General features: G+C 37.2%; 1 protein-coding gene across 3 annotated transcripts in view; it reads left to right on the top strand.

Annotated features, from left to right (window-relative positions):
• Nucleotides 1-14,065, top strand: part of SULF2 (sulfatase 2) — a 350,055-nt gene that overhangs the window by 234,458 nt on the left and 101,532 nt on the right. For all 3 annotated transcript variants that reach the window (XM_060772158.2, XM_060772159.2, XM_060772157.2), the window contains one exon: nt 2,574-2,819. In XM_060772158.2, coding sequence (XP_060628141.2) covers nt 2,627-2,819 — 193 coding nt within the window. In that variant the 5' untranslated portion in view covers nt 2,574-2,626. The remainder of the gene's footprint in view (nt 1-2,573; nt 2,820-14,065) is intronic.

The raw sequence follows: 14,065 nt of genomic DNA, 5'->3' as shown, positions 1-14,065 counted from the left end.
GGGAGGATTGATTTTGTCATTTAGGAGTTGTAGTTGCTGGGATTTATGGTTCACCTACCATCAAAGAACATTCTGAACTTCACAAATGATGAAATTGAACCAAACTTGGCACATAGGACTCTCACGACCAACAGAAAATACTGGAAGGGTTTGGTGGGCATTGACCTTGAGTTTTGGAGTTGAAGTTCCCCTACATCTAGAGAGCACTGTGGACTGAAACAATAATGGATCTGGACCAAACTTGGCACAAATCATCAATATGCCGAAATGTTTTCATTGGTGGACTTTGGGGAAAATAGACCTTGACATTTAGGAGTTGTAGTTGCTTGGATTTGTAGTTCACCTACAATAAAAAAACATTCTGATCCCAACCAATGATAGAATTGGGCCAAACTTCCCACACAGAACGCCCATGACCAACAGAAAATACTGTGTTTTCTGATAGTCTTTGGTGACCCCTCTGACACCCCCCTCGTGACCTCCCAGGGGCCCCAACCCCCAGGTTGAGAAACACTGCTGTAGAACGACTTGAGTAATTGGAAAGGGGAGCAGGTCTGACAGAAAGGAGAGCACATATGATAAGCTCTGAAAAAATGAGAGAGTGGGGGTAGGGGTTAAAATGACAACTCATGGATTAATGAAAACATTAAGATATCATTGTGGTAAATAATGCTTCTATACGTTTAAACTGGTGATGCAGCCTTCCTGAATTAGTAAAAGGCAAAAGTGGTCTTCAGGATATTGAAGCCATGCACCCCTGTGGGTTGTTTAATTTTTGCCACACTAATGCCATTAATGTGAGGACTTGGCAAAGCTTGTCATGTGAGAAGAAGACAATTCTGTCTTTCTCATGGGAAGTAGTAGTGGTTGCCTTTTGGCTTACACAAATATGCATGTGGCTAGATGTAGGTAATAGAGATATGCTTCTAGTGGATTTTATATTATTTTCTTAAGGAGGAGATTTCTTCATTTGTCTCTTTTAAAACTCACACCCAGACAATCTGAAAATTACCCAAATGTTGTTGACATAACACAGAACATCCACCCACAGAGCCAGGAAGTTCAAAACTAAGTTTGTAACAATATTCTAAATTGATCCTGTGTTTTTTCAGGAGACATGGAAACAAATTGTGGTATAATTTGTGGTTGTGGTATAAGTAGGCACACTTTCCCTTAAGAGAACAGTATCTTGCTGTATTAGGTTACATTTTAGTGTGAAGGTCATTTTGGGATAAAATTGGGTGCATTCCAATTTGACTAAATTGTTGTTTTTATAGTCAGTTTATAGCAGTAATAAACAACTCCGCTAATATATAAGTCAAAGGAATCTTGGGACAGTGTTGTTTCACAAAAAGAACCAGAACATGTTTGTGTGTGTGTGGATTGGTTTCATTAAAAAGAGCAACAAAATGTAGAAAAATGTACTTTTATCATTATATATAATACAAAAATAATTTGTATTCTTTCTGAGTTTATGTGGGATTTTTTCCCTTGAAGGTAGCCAGTGAACTCTAGCAGTTATATTTATTATTTTTGTCATGTATTACATAGTTGCTGTGATAAGCATCTAAGACAGAAGTGGACAAAATTTGGATCCAGAACTACATTTGAACCTCCAAAGCTGCTTTTGTGTGTCTGTGTGCCCCTTCCTCAAGTCCTTTGTTGTGCCTTTTCTCTTGAAATAATGAATGTGACTTTTTCCCTGGCAGACTCCAGGAGTAGTGATTCATCTTTTAAACAGATCACAAAATTCTCTTCTCTGTACTTCATAATATTAAAAGATCTCTTTTTTTATTTTCCAAATCAGAAGTAGACATTGAACCATTTTGTTTTCTTCTTTTTGTTAATTGCCATCAAGTCAACTTTGACTTATGGAAATCCTATGAATGAGAGACTCTGAAGTCACCCTGTTGTTAACAGCTGTACTTAGGCTATGGCTTTCTTGACTGAGTCAAGAAAACCATCTATAATGCAGTCTTTTCCTGTTGACTTCCACCTTACCAAGCATCATTGTCTTTTCTAGTGAGTCATGCCTTCTCATGATATGTCCTAAGTACCATAGTCTCAGGTTAGTGATTCAGCTTATAGCGAGAGTTCATGCTTGATTTGCTCTTGAACACATTTATTTGCAGTCCATGATATCTATAGAACATTTTTTTCTCCTATGCTTTTTTTTTTTTAGCAATTCTCTGGATTCCCAGAGAGAGAGAAACCTTGGGCTCTGGATTCAATTAATTGCTTACCCTTAAGTATGAATGGAAAATTAATGCCTGCATAGTAGAGGGCATGGAAGAAATTACAATCTGTAATGATTGGTGAGCTTCTGCTGTATTTTATAGACCTTTCCTTCCAGTTGATTGCTATGTATACACATACGTTTGCTGAAGCTGTTTGGGTTATGAACAGGATCATTCTTAAGACATAGTGTGGTCTTCACCCTCAGAAGTGAAATTGGTTTTTTACTTGTGCTGTATTAAAACAATGGCTTATACAATGTGATCAGGATTTTATTGCATTCATACCCATTTACTGACTCTTTCTTCTTCCCTTTTTCCCTTTTTGCATCCACTTAGAGCTCCCTTTGAAGAAAAAATAGAAGACATTTCCTCACCTTTGTTCGAACAGCATGCAAAATCAGCACAATATGGCACAGCGTAGCATTGCCGTTGGATTATTCATAATAACTCTCTTATCCTTGCTGGATGACAGTTCAGCTTTCCTGTTAAATCAGCGTCTGAAGGGAAGATTTCAAAGGGACCGCAGAAATATCCGTCCAAACATCATTCTTGTTCTTACTGATGATCAGGATGTAGAGCTTGGTAAGAACTGAAGAGGTTTGCATTACAGTGATTGATAAATAGGATGTACTCATTTGTGGTATAGCATGCATCTGACTCCTCAGCTATTTTTGCAGCACTATATTCCCATGGCCTTCCTTTTTTCTGCCTGCTCCCAATGGTGAATTGCATCTCCAGGAAACTTCCTTTAAATCAGTGGTTCCCAATCTTTTTTTGACCAGGGACCACTTGACCAGGAACTACTCTCCAACATTAGTACCAAAGGGGTTATGAATCAGTTTTTGACCAACTTTAGAGTCGGTTTGGTTATTTGAGGTGCCGATTTAGGAAATTGCATTGGATAGACTACATCAGCTCTAGTTTCTGATACAGAATATATGCCATCCAGTAGTTCCCATCTGCTCATCCACAGAAAACCATATTTAATCCTCTTGAGATGGTGATGTGTGTGCAATGCAATTTATCTGTGTGCAATGAATTGTATGACTTGTATTTTAATGTATTTTATATTGATGATTTATAATGTTTTTCTTATTGTATTGATTCCTGTGTTGTTAGCCGGCCTGAGTCCCTCCTCGGAGGTCGAGAAGACTGGGTTATAAAAACTCTAAATAAATAAATAATAGTAAATATCTGAATCAGCACCCCAAATAACTATAGGAACAGGCCTAAAAATGAAGACACCAAAGCATCCCTGCTACCAGGTGCCACATGGAACAGCTCTGCTAAGGGGGAAGGAGGAGGAGGAGAAGCAGCAGTCAGGAGGCTTGTTGTCACACCTTTCGTGGGTAGTCAGCCTCTCCCCTCTTGATATCCCTGTTGCCTTGACACTATAAGAGGGTTTTTGCAAGACCAGTCACTCCTGTTGCAACGGTGTAGCAATGGTGAGGCCACGGACCATATTTTAGTTCTGGAGAACCACTGGTGATCTATGGACCACAGGTTGGGAACCACTGCTTTAAATGATTAGAGCCCTCCCTCCCATTCTGTTATTTTCTTTTCTTTTTTTCAAAACAAAAATACACTATTTCCACCTTTTCCCATTTTTTCTTTAGGGAAAATTTTGGTAGTCTGAAGCTTCCATAGAGTCCCAAGGCAGAAAAAAAATGACTCCTGGGCCTACTAAAAGTTGCTCAGAATAGTGCAGTCTTTCTTGAGATTCAAATTTTCAATCTATGTGATAGTCTTGGCCTGAATTCAAACAACCTTTGGAAATGGTCAGTTCAGATCTCTATACCCTCCACTCAGCAATTTTGTGGGTGGGGAATAAGAAATTGCTGGATGAAAAAGATGGAGCAGAAGATGGCCTTAGAAAGAGAGTGCAACACAAAGGGGCATTGTTGCCAGGTTTTGAGTCAGATCTTGCCCACCACTGGTTATGGCATCAGCCAATTAATCAGTACATGGCCCAGACACATTACCCTCAGGGGAAGGTGATGCTTAATGGGGGAAAGGGTTTCCTTTTTCCAGCTTTCAAACTTAAAGCATATAGCTATAGATATTTGGGAATCTGGGTGGAGATCGAGAGTTCCCTGTAACTGGGAGAATGCGGCTGTGAAGACTCTAACATTTTGGTGGACAAAGGGGGTTCAGAAACCACAGATATGTTACTACATTTTATCTATTTATTTATTTATTTATTTATTTATTTATTTATTTATGGACCATTGGTAGATACTAGTCAAGATCTGCATCTCATCCCTGGTATTGTGTTGCATTTTTTTTTTTTGCAAGAGACTAACATGACTGCTTTTGCAGGAAAAAATATATTTCAGGACAGATAATTTGTATATTATCACTGCAGAATATTTTGATTGCTGAATGTTATAGAAGATTCAATTGCAGTCTGTTTTATATTGCTGTGCCATCATATATGTAAGAAACAGATACAAAGCTTTAGCATTAAAGTGAAACTTCCCAAAGATGGTACGTAATGCATTACTCATAATGCATTACTTAGCAATGCATTCTTGCATTAATTAGCAATAACTTACTTGTTATTGCTAACAAGAGAGCTAATGTCTCTGGGTTTGATAGCAATGAACAAATGGCACAAATTTCAGCATAATGAGAGTGTTATACTCATTATTCTGAGCAGTATTTATCTTGGGTTGTACAAGTCCTAAGCTGGTTGTGATTAAAAGGGGTGGGGGAGATAGGGTTAGTTTCTGCTTTGGTGGTGGGAGAGTTAAGCATTTTCAGACAATAACAGAAATGGCAAACAAATGTGTTTTTCTACTTGGCACAATGTGTTAAACCCTTGTGCTAGCTGAACTACTGACCTGAAGATTGATGGTTCGAATCCACGAGAGGGGGTGAGCTTCCCTCTGTCAGCTCCAGCTTCCCATGCGGGGACATGAGAGAAGCCTCCCACAGGATGGTAACAGATTCAAGCATTCCCTGGGCATCTCTGCAGATGGCCAATTCTCTCATACCAGAAGCGACTTGCAGTTTCTCAACTCGCTTCTGACACAATAAAAAAGCTTGCTACCATCAAGCAACAAAATTTTAGGAATTAGCAAATGACATATTTCATTTAATGGTTCAAACTGAAACCTTTGTATTTGACCAGGCAAACTGCTGTGCAATAAAAATCTAAAGTAATAATATATATTTACTGCAAGGTAGTTGTTTTTATTAGCCCAAACATGAGTTGTATTTGATGTTCCTGTTTTGATCAGTATTTCTAGATTTAGAACTCTTCTTTAAATTCCTAATTCACAAAGTGAATAGGACATTACTGTCTCAGTGGCAAATTTGGTGTTGAAATGAAACAAGATTGGGCACTGTTTTTATTTCACTAATTTTGGAGAAAATATTACACATCTTAGAGCTAGACAGACCTGTCTGAATAATGCATATTCCCCAAAAGCAATGCACATTATCTCACAGTCTCCTGTGACTGAAATGCAGTGGGTGGTCCTTAAAAATTTATCATGATCTGTTTTATGCCAGTCTGTTTGTCTCTGATGCAATTGTCAAAGTCCTCTGGGCAGTGTACTTCCTTTCCCTGACGAGCTGTTGTCTCTTGCCAATTTCAAGCACAATGGCTCTCGTGTCCACACAAATTAAGATCTGGCCAGAGAAAATGCATTTCACAAAGCCGCGGGGTTAGATACATCCTTGTCCCCTTGAAAATCCAGCAGGCCGTATATTTGTCTGAAATACAGATTGTGTCTAAATTGGCTTTTAGGCTGATGTGTCCAAATTTATTTGTCAGTGTGGACATAAGGAGCTAAAACATTATGATGGGTGCAAGATGCCCATTGCAGTTTGGATCTCTGTCAAATGGAAGCAACCCAAATGATTTTGCAAAAAGCATGTTCATGCTTGCTGCTGCAGTAGGAGTGATGAGATATTACCGGAACATATTGGTTTAAAACTCATTTGGTGGGGAAGACAGGCCAGCAATCAATCAGTTAGTCAAATAAATAAATATGTACTAATGTTGCTTTATGCATCTTGCAGTCCACTTTAAATTATACAAACTCCAGAGGTGTGTCAATGCCATTTGTGATCATAGTTGATCACCATTCTACAAAATTGTGTATGATTAGTATTCAACTTTCACCTATTCTAATTCTGCCTTCCTATAATGTAACCTGCAGTTTTTTTATCTGCATGTTAATGGCTTTAAAGAACAATGGACACCTGTCGTCTTTTGTGGAAACCTTTAAATACTGAAAGATTGATACCCAATTCCTTTCTTTAAAAATATCCAGTTGTTTTTCATCCTCCTATTGCGTGCTTCAAAGCTTGATTATTTTCTGGTTTGCTGCAACCTTATTAAAATGGGGCTACTAAATGAAGCCAGTTTCTCCAGCTACAACCAGTTCCCATATTGTTATTGCTTCCTGTGAGGAAAAGCAGACATTGAATTGGAGAGGTGTGAACAGTCTCCTGATGTTTGTATAATGAAAAGCTGCCACTTGAAGAATAGCCGTGAGAGAAGCTGCTTATCCCCATCATTCGTCTTTTCAAAATTATCTTTCCCAGGTTGCTTGCGAAAGGATGAGAAATTCTGAGCAGGCTAGTAGTAAGAAAAATGACTAATCTGTCCCATTTTGTACCTGACATTATTGTCATCCCAAACTACAGTCTTGGAGGCAGCTTCTCAGATAGGACAACAATAATCATAGTAGTGTTGAGACTTTTTAAATATAGCCTACCATCAGGAATGAGTTTTTTTAAATGTTTTGCTTTTTAATTTTTTTTATAATGACCCTTATTACCCAACCTCAGAATTAAAAGTGTTATTGCAGTGTATTGACTGTAATAACAAAATATTCAAATTATATGTAATCTAATGTTTAATTATGCCTATTATTATTATTATTATTTCCTTTTCTATAATATATGAATAGATGCTACTAAAAGTCCTACTTGGATTAGTTGGAAGTCCATCTTCAACACTGAATAGTTGAAAATACATTAAATGTATATTTTGACTGATAGTGAAGAGAAAAAATGTAGTATTTGTGAAGGATTATCCCATCGCCTGGCCTTTCTGAACCTAATGAAACCCAAACTAAGGTTTGGGTTGGACTTCAGTTCTCAAAGGTTGGAAGGACTACAGCTACCATCATCTCCAAACAGTGTGGTCAGCTGGTAATTCATTCTGCCTTTTCTCCATACACTTCCTTAGCACAATTCGGGATCTCTCAGATGGATTGGACACCATTTCCTGATCCATTGGCCATACTATCTGAAATTAATGGTCATTGTAGTTCAAAATATCTCAAAATCACCAGCCTGAGAAAGGCTGCTGTACATAACCTTGTGCTTAGAAGAGAAAATGGAACAAGTTGCTCGTACATCTGCTTATTCAATAACTAAATATGGGACATGAAAAATTCATGTTCAGTCTTGGAATGAGAAATGGCAGTAGCAGATGTTTTAAAAGCAATTAAAGTGAAACCTAGACAACAGCATATGCACAGAAAAGGCTCAAATGGAAGGTAACTATTTATGATGGACCTTTTAATTAAAGTTTCTTAGGCTGAGCTGACGTTCCCACCTACAGTACCTGCTTCCCAGATTTCATTTCATTCTGTTGGAGTACTTGGAATTAATTCAAGCTATCAATAGCTGGAAATTGAAACCAGTATTAATGGTGTCATTTCTGACAATAAAATGCTAGTGAACGAACAGTTCAGCGCCACCTTTACAAAGAGTCAATAAATCATTATTGTAACATTTTTGTAATTTCATATTTCCATTCAATTTACAAAGCTGTTTTTCCTTTTTGCTCCAGACATTGGCTGATTTGACATATGCCTGGCCTCTTTTCTTTCTGTTAGTAAAACAACTTTTATGACTTTATTTAACATAAACTACTATATGAAAAAGTACAACTAAAATGTGGTCTTTTTAATTGCTGATATTGGTACTATGTTCACAGTCATTTCCATAGATTATTATTTCAGGTATGACATTTTTTACAGTCATTTTCTAACCTGTGCAATCGAATATTTTCCTGTTAACATTTTGGTTAATGGGAGAGACAAAAGAAAACTTGGCTTTGCACATTGCCATCTGAAGAGTCTTTGAATAGACTCAAACTGAATTTCAATCTTAGGTGGCTTGGGTAAGCCAAAATTTCTTGCTCTAAATGTATTTTGCATTTTAGCTGGTTTATTTTGGCAACTGATCAAATAGCACCTGGAAGTGTAAAGCACAATTTTACAATTTCTCACCTAAATAGTCCACTGAAACAGAGCCCTTTTCACAAATGGAAGAAGACAATATATCACATGTAGAGCTACAAGAAACAACAAAGCTGTGGCAGGAAAAACCAGTCTTAATATCAGATGATTCAAACTACTTAAAGAGCAGAACTTAAAAAGGAATGAATAAAACTTTAGACCTTAAATTTAACGAAATATATGGACAGCATTTCCAAAATGGACAGCATTTCCATACAATTGAAAGCATTAGATTCAGGTTTAAAGCATGATTGCCTACTCAGCTCTGTGTGCATTCAGATCTACTTGAAAGTAATCAAGAAAGCCAAGAGGAATTGAGTTGCAGACCTAACCTCTGCTTTTTGAGATATTCCTGAGAAGAGGAAAAACAATTGAGATGTTGCTTATTTGACTGCAAATTTGGCCAGATCTGAGGCTAGTGAAGAAGTATCTGAGCACAGGCCTAGGTTGCCAAATGCAAAACCCAAGTTGTGATTGTAAAACAGAGCAATAAATGTGTTGTGTGATTTGTAAGATATCCCCATAAAATGCAGGTTTTGAAAGTACAGTATTTAATATTTTGACTAATCTACAGTGTAAGGATAAGGATGTGCAAATATACCAGGAGGGCATCTCAACTGATAATCTTAAAATACCACAGAAAATTCCTTCTGTTCACTGAACAACTTCGTAAAAAAGGCATTCACTACCAGTGGGGGTTTCTCTTCAAAATCATAAAGTTTGTGGCTAGAAGAATCTTGACGGCAGCTTCTATGTCTCAGATAATAACGATACGTGAGGGATTCAAAATCATAAAGAGTTTGAGGAGATGCCAACAAGAGAAGCAACATTGAGGAATATGACCCCGGGTGAGTTACTGAGGCATGAGGAACAGCAATATTTCTGGTTCCAGGCTTAGTTTTGGAAGACATAAGACCCTTTGGGATCCAGCTGGGCAATTTATATGTGTGAAGGGCACTATAGCAGGTGTGATGTTCACATTTTGTTCCTATTATACTCCCAGGCAGAATCATTTTTCAGAAAATGTACATGTTCTCTGAGCTCGAGGATTTTGCAGAGAGCGAATTGCTGCTGGGGATGATTCTAACATGGTGATGGACATCAGTTGAAAGAGAATGACAGCATATTCAGCATAAGTTAAGCAGCAGTTTGATCTGTCTGGACTGACCTGCTCTTATCATGTGGTTGATATCCGGAGGGGAAAACACTACTAAGATAGAGATGTCTCGGTGATTTAATTTGTATTCCCAAGTAGGCTGTATTTTGGCCACACAGGTGGAGAAATTTTCCAAAGGAATACCTTGAATATCAGACCATGCTCCTCTCTCACTGAACTGGATACAGAACAGTGTAGTGGGCCTAGCACATACACCGTTGGCAAACCAATCACTTGTCTACAAGATTAGCACATATATCAACAATTACTTCATAGATAATGCTCAGCTAGATATAAATAATGCTAATAAACAAAGTACATTACAATCTGTCTTCAGAGATAGTTTTCTAAATGAATAAGTGTATATACAAAATGGCCAGTGATGCATTGGAAGTAATTGCATCCCAATTTATGTGGCAAATTACAGCAATTTTGAAGCCTGGAGATGACCTATTCACAATAGGTTCCTACAAACCAGTTTCCTTACTAAATGTAGAGTATCAGCTGTTTGTATCAATAATGGCAAAGAGGTTAAATTTCTTTAGTTCGAGGCTTTGTGCCAGACAGACAAAGGTCGGACTATGTATGATGTGTTTTTAATATAATCAATCAGGCAAAGATTACCTAGCCACCTGCTGTCATTAGATAAACAAGAATTTGGATCTTAATTTGTAATCTTAATTCAAAATTTATATGCAGAGGCAAAGGCAACTGTACATATTAATAATTTAGACTCTTTGATCTCTCAAGGGGTTGCCCTCTGTCGCCACTTTTATTCATAATTGCTATGGAACCATTAGCTCAGATCCTTAGGAACTGTCCATACATCAAAGGTTTCACATTTTGTGAGGAGAATCATCCAATTAACATATATACAGATGACATACTGCTTTTAAAAATGAGCCCAAATACTGCTTTATCCCACTAAAAAAGAGTTTAAATAACTACGAAGCAAGTTTCAGTTTCTAAGTCAACTACAGCAAACCTCAATTGCTTTGTATTGACTTTCCTAAACAGGTACAATTTGAAATACAAAACCAATCCAAATTATTGCTGCTATTTTCCTGCTCTAAATATACAGGAATAGTAATAACAAAATATTAGTCGTAACTAGCACTGAGAAACTATAAAGTCCGTCATTAAGTCGAAACAACTAAATGTATCCTTGTTAGGCAAATTGGCTTCACTTAAAATATTTATCCCCTCAAAATTGTTTTTCTGTTCCAGATTGCTCCCTAGGTTAAAACAATTAAAGATACAGCAGAAGCTATCAGATAACTTTATAGGTAGGGAAAAGAGACAAAGTTTTATTAATACAGTGAAATACATGTGATCTATTAAAGGTGGCTTAGCCATTATCAATCTGTCTCTATTTCAAGGCATTTCAGTCAAAACAAACAACTCTTATGATAAATGAGGATTACCCACAATTGACTCACTTAGAACTAGGTTTTGAGTATGGATTAAACGTGGCTATTTTCTTTCAAAAGTTGAACAAGATATCCTTGAGTAAGATACGAAATCCCTTTCTAAAAGAAATGTTACTTGTTTAGCAATGATGGGTAAAAAATCTAATAGGCCAACCATTTTCTTATATAACCATTTCTTACTCCTCTTCTAGTCCCTCAAAATTTTCCATATATGCAACTTAAGGCTCTTAGGAAATTCAAGGTTAGGATGATTAGCGATTTAATTAATGGTGCACCCATGTGCTCTTAATGATATTCAAAATGGTTAAAAAAAATTTAAGCTCAATGGTTACAATTATTTTAAATAACCTCATTTGGAAATAGATGGGATAAATACTGTGGTGTCTCCAAAGCCACTCACTCATTTAAAAAATATATGATAATCAATCTAAGAAAATGGATTTCCTACTTTCTAAAGTTATAGCAGACATAAAGCTTGGCAAACTGAATGATACAAAATTTGCCTAGGAAGCCTAGATCTTGTTATTACAATTTGGTCCTCACGCCCCTACTACTATAATTACTCCAGGAACACGGAGTGCACATTAAAATTAGTGCATAGATGGAACTGGACTCCAGACAAAAATCACACCAGATGTTTCCCTCTTGTGCTGGAGGGGATGTGACCAAAGAGGCATTTTAAAAGACTTTTGGGCTGAATGTTAACAAAATTTGGAACTGCAGCTAATTATTTATCAATGTAACAAATCGGAATGTTTAGTGTTGTTGTGCCATATTCACCATATCCATCTTTCAGAGTGAAAATGTGAACTTGCACCAGAAGGAAGTAATAATATCCTTTCTGCTGTTGGCAGCATGTATTGAACTATCACTAATACTGGAAGATGCTAAATAACATCTCCACACATTCTTGGTTGGACAGAATCTGGTACATTGCATTGGAAAAGAAACTCACTCGTGGTTTGAAATGAGCCAAAGGACTGGAGACAAAAAACAATAGTGAACAAATATGACTTAATTTAATAGTATATACCAGGGGTCCTCAAACCTTTTAAACAGAGGGCCAGGCCACAGTCCCTCAAACTGTTGGAGGGCCGGATTATAATTGGAAAAAAACATGAATGAATTCCTATGCACACTGCACATATCTTATTTGTAGTGCAAAACCCACTTAAAACAATACAATAATTACAATGAAGAACAGTTTTAACAAATATCAATTTATTAGTATTTCAATGGGAAGTGTGGGCCTGCTTTTGGCTGATGAGATAGGATTTTGTGTGCTTTCAAGTCGTTTCAGACTTAGGTTGACCCTGAGCGAGCCCTCCAGGTAAATGACCTTGGAGGGCCGCGTCTGGCTCCCGGGCCTTAGTTTGAGGACCCCTGGTATATACCAACAAGGAATCCTCTCTGAGAGGTCCAACACTTTCCCTAATTAGATTTTGGAGAAATCCTCTTGGAAAGGGAACACGCAGTACCTTGCTAATGTAACATGTAATCGAGGGTGCTGTTTTTCTTTGAGTCATTAAGATTATATTGTTAAATAATATTTCCTGTAATGTAAACCAAAAGAGAAAATTGAATAATATATATAAATGAACTTTAGTCTTCCAGGCCTGAATCTAGGCAAGAATATATAGGAACCTGTGAAAATCGAAATAAATTGGAGTTAAGAGGTTTTTACTGTAGTTGTTAGACAGAAGTTTCAGTGCCCTTTCCTTTTTCAGGACTTTAACAAGCAAATCCATTGTGCAGTTCTGCACAATATGTGTCCGTGCTCTCTTTGCGTAGAATCTAGGTTGCACAATGTGATGCAGAAATTTTATGTTCCAATAATCTGGATCCAGGAATTGGGTTATGTTCCATATAGGTCTAGGTGCATTAGTTGGTGCACAATTTTTTTCCACTACAGCATTAACCAGTTTCTGGAAGATGCATTTTATTTTTGTTTTGTTTTTGTTGGGGGTTCCCCCCCCCCCCCCCAGAAAACCTGACAGCAGAATGACATACAATATCATAGCACACCAAAAGACCTGATTGTAAGATTACAAGTTGTTCTGTATACTTCAATGAACATCTTCTTTTAAAATAACCATGAATTCTTATAGTGTCTTTTTTTTTTTTTTTGTTATTTTGGTATCTCGGATCTTATGCCATGGCTGTAGAACTAGAAAATGTCAACTTAAAGCTGGCCATGGTAATGAAGGCCACTTTCAGAATAAGAAGCTGACTTCATTTTCCAATAGCAGTAAACTTACATTGGAACTGATGACAGATTGGAGGGATTTTTCTACTCCAGAGGCAGATGTTTTGCTTAGATTAGTATGACTGATTAACACACAGGAGATGATGTTTACAAAAGGGAAGAATCAATTTTTCGTGTTTCTTTTCCTCGAGCATCTCCCAATTTTATTTTGGGAGGCAGTCTGCAGTAGGTTTTTTTATTGGATGACTTGGCATTGTTTTAAAATATTTAAAGCTGGCCTACTTAGGATTGTATGGAAAGGGTACCCTGGATTTTTACCTTCCACTGATCTGTCACTTTGCATTAGCTCTCAAGCTGTGGAAGAAGATTAGATCATATGTTTCTATATTAAAGACTGTTGATATATAGGGCCTTGTCATTACAGTGGTTTTATTAAAGGAGGTTAGTGTCCCCAAGGGGCAACTTAACATGTAGTGTTATTTCCGCACAGATGCCTCCGCCATTTAAAGGGGTGGTTAAAATTGTGTTTTAATAGCAGATTGACAAAACATTGATTCAACCCAGGTTATTTTGAGGTGAAGAGGGGATCGCTTCATGAGTTAATACCTCTTTATAGCAGGAGAGAGCAAAGTGTGGTCCTGAAATTCCCTGAAGCCCCTGAAGTGTAGACCAACACAATTTTTTCCTTGAAAAAAACCACAGGCGAATTGTCTCTCTTGGGAGCTTCCTTTTAAATGGGCCAGAAATCCCCTGTACCTTTTAACAACAAA

This window comes from Anolis sagrei, chromosome 4 (assembly GCF_037176765.1).
Source record: "Anolis sagrei isolate rAnoSag1 chromosome 4, rAnoSag1.mat, whole genome shotgun sequence".
Classification (NCBI taxonomy): Eukaryota; Metazoa; Chordata; class Lepidosauria; order Squamata; family Dactyloidae; genus Anolis; species Anolis sagrei.
The sequence above is the reverse complement of the archived record's forward strand: the minus strand, read 5'-3'. Positions and strand labels throughout refer to the sequence as shown.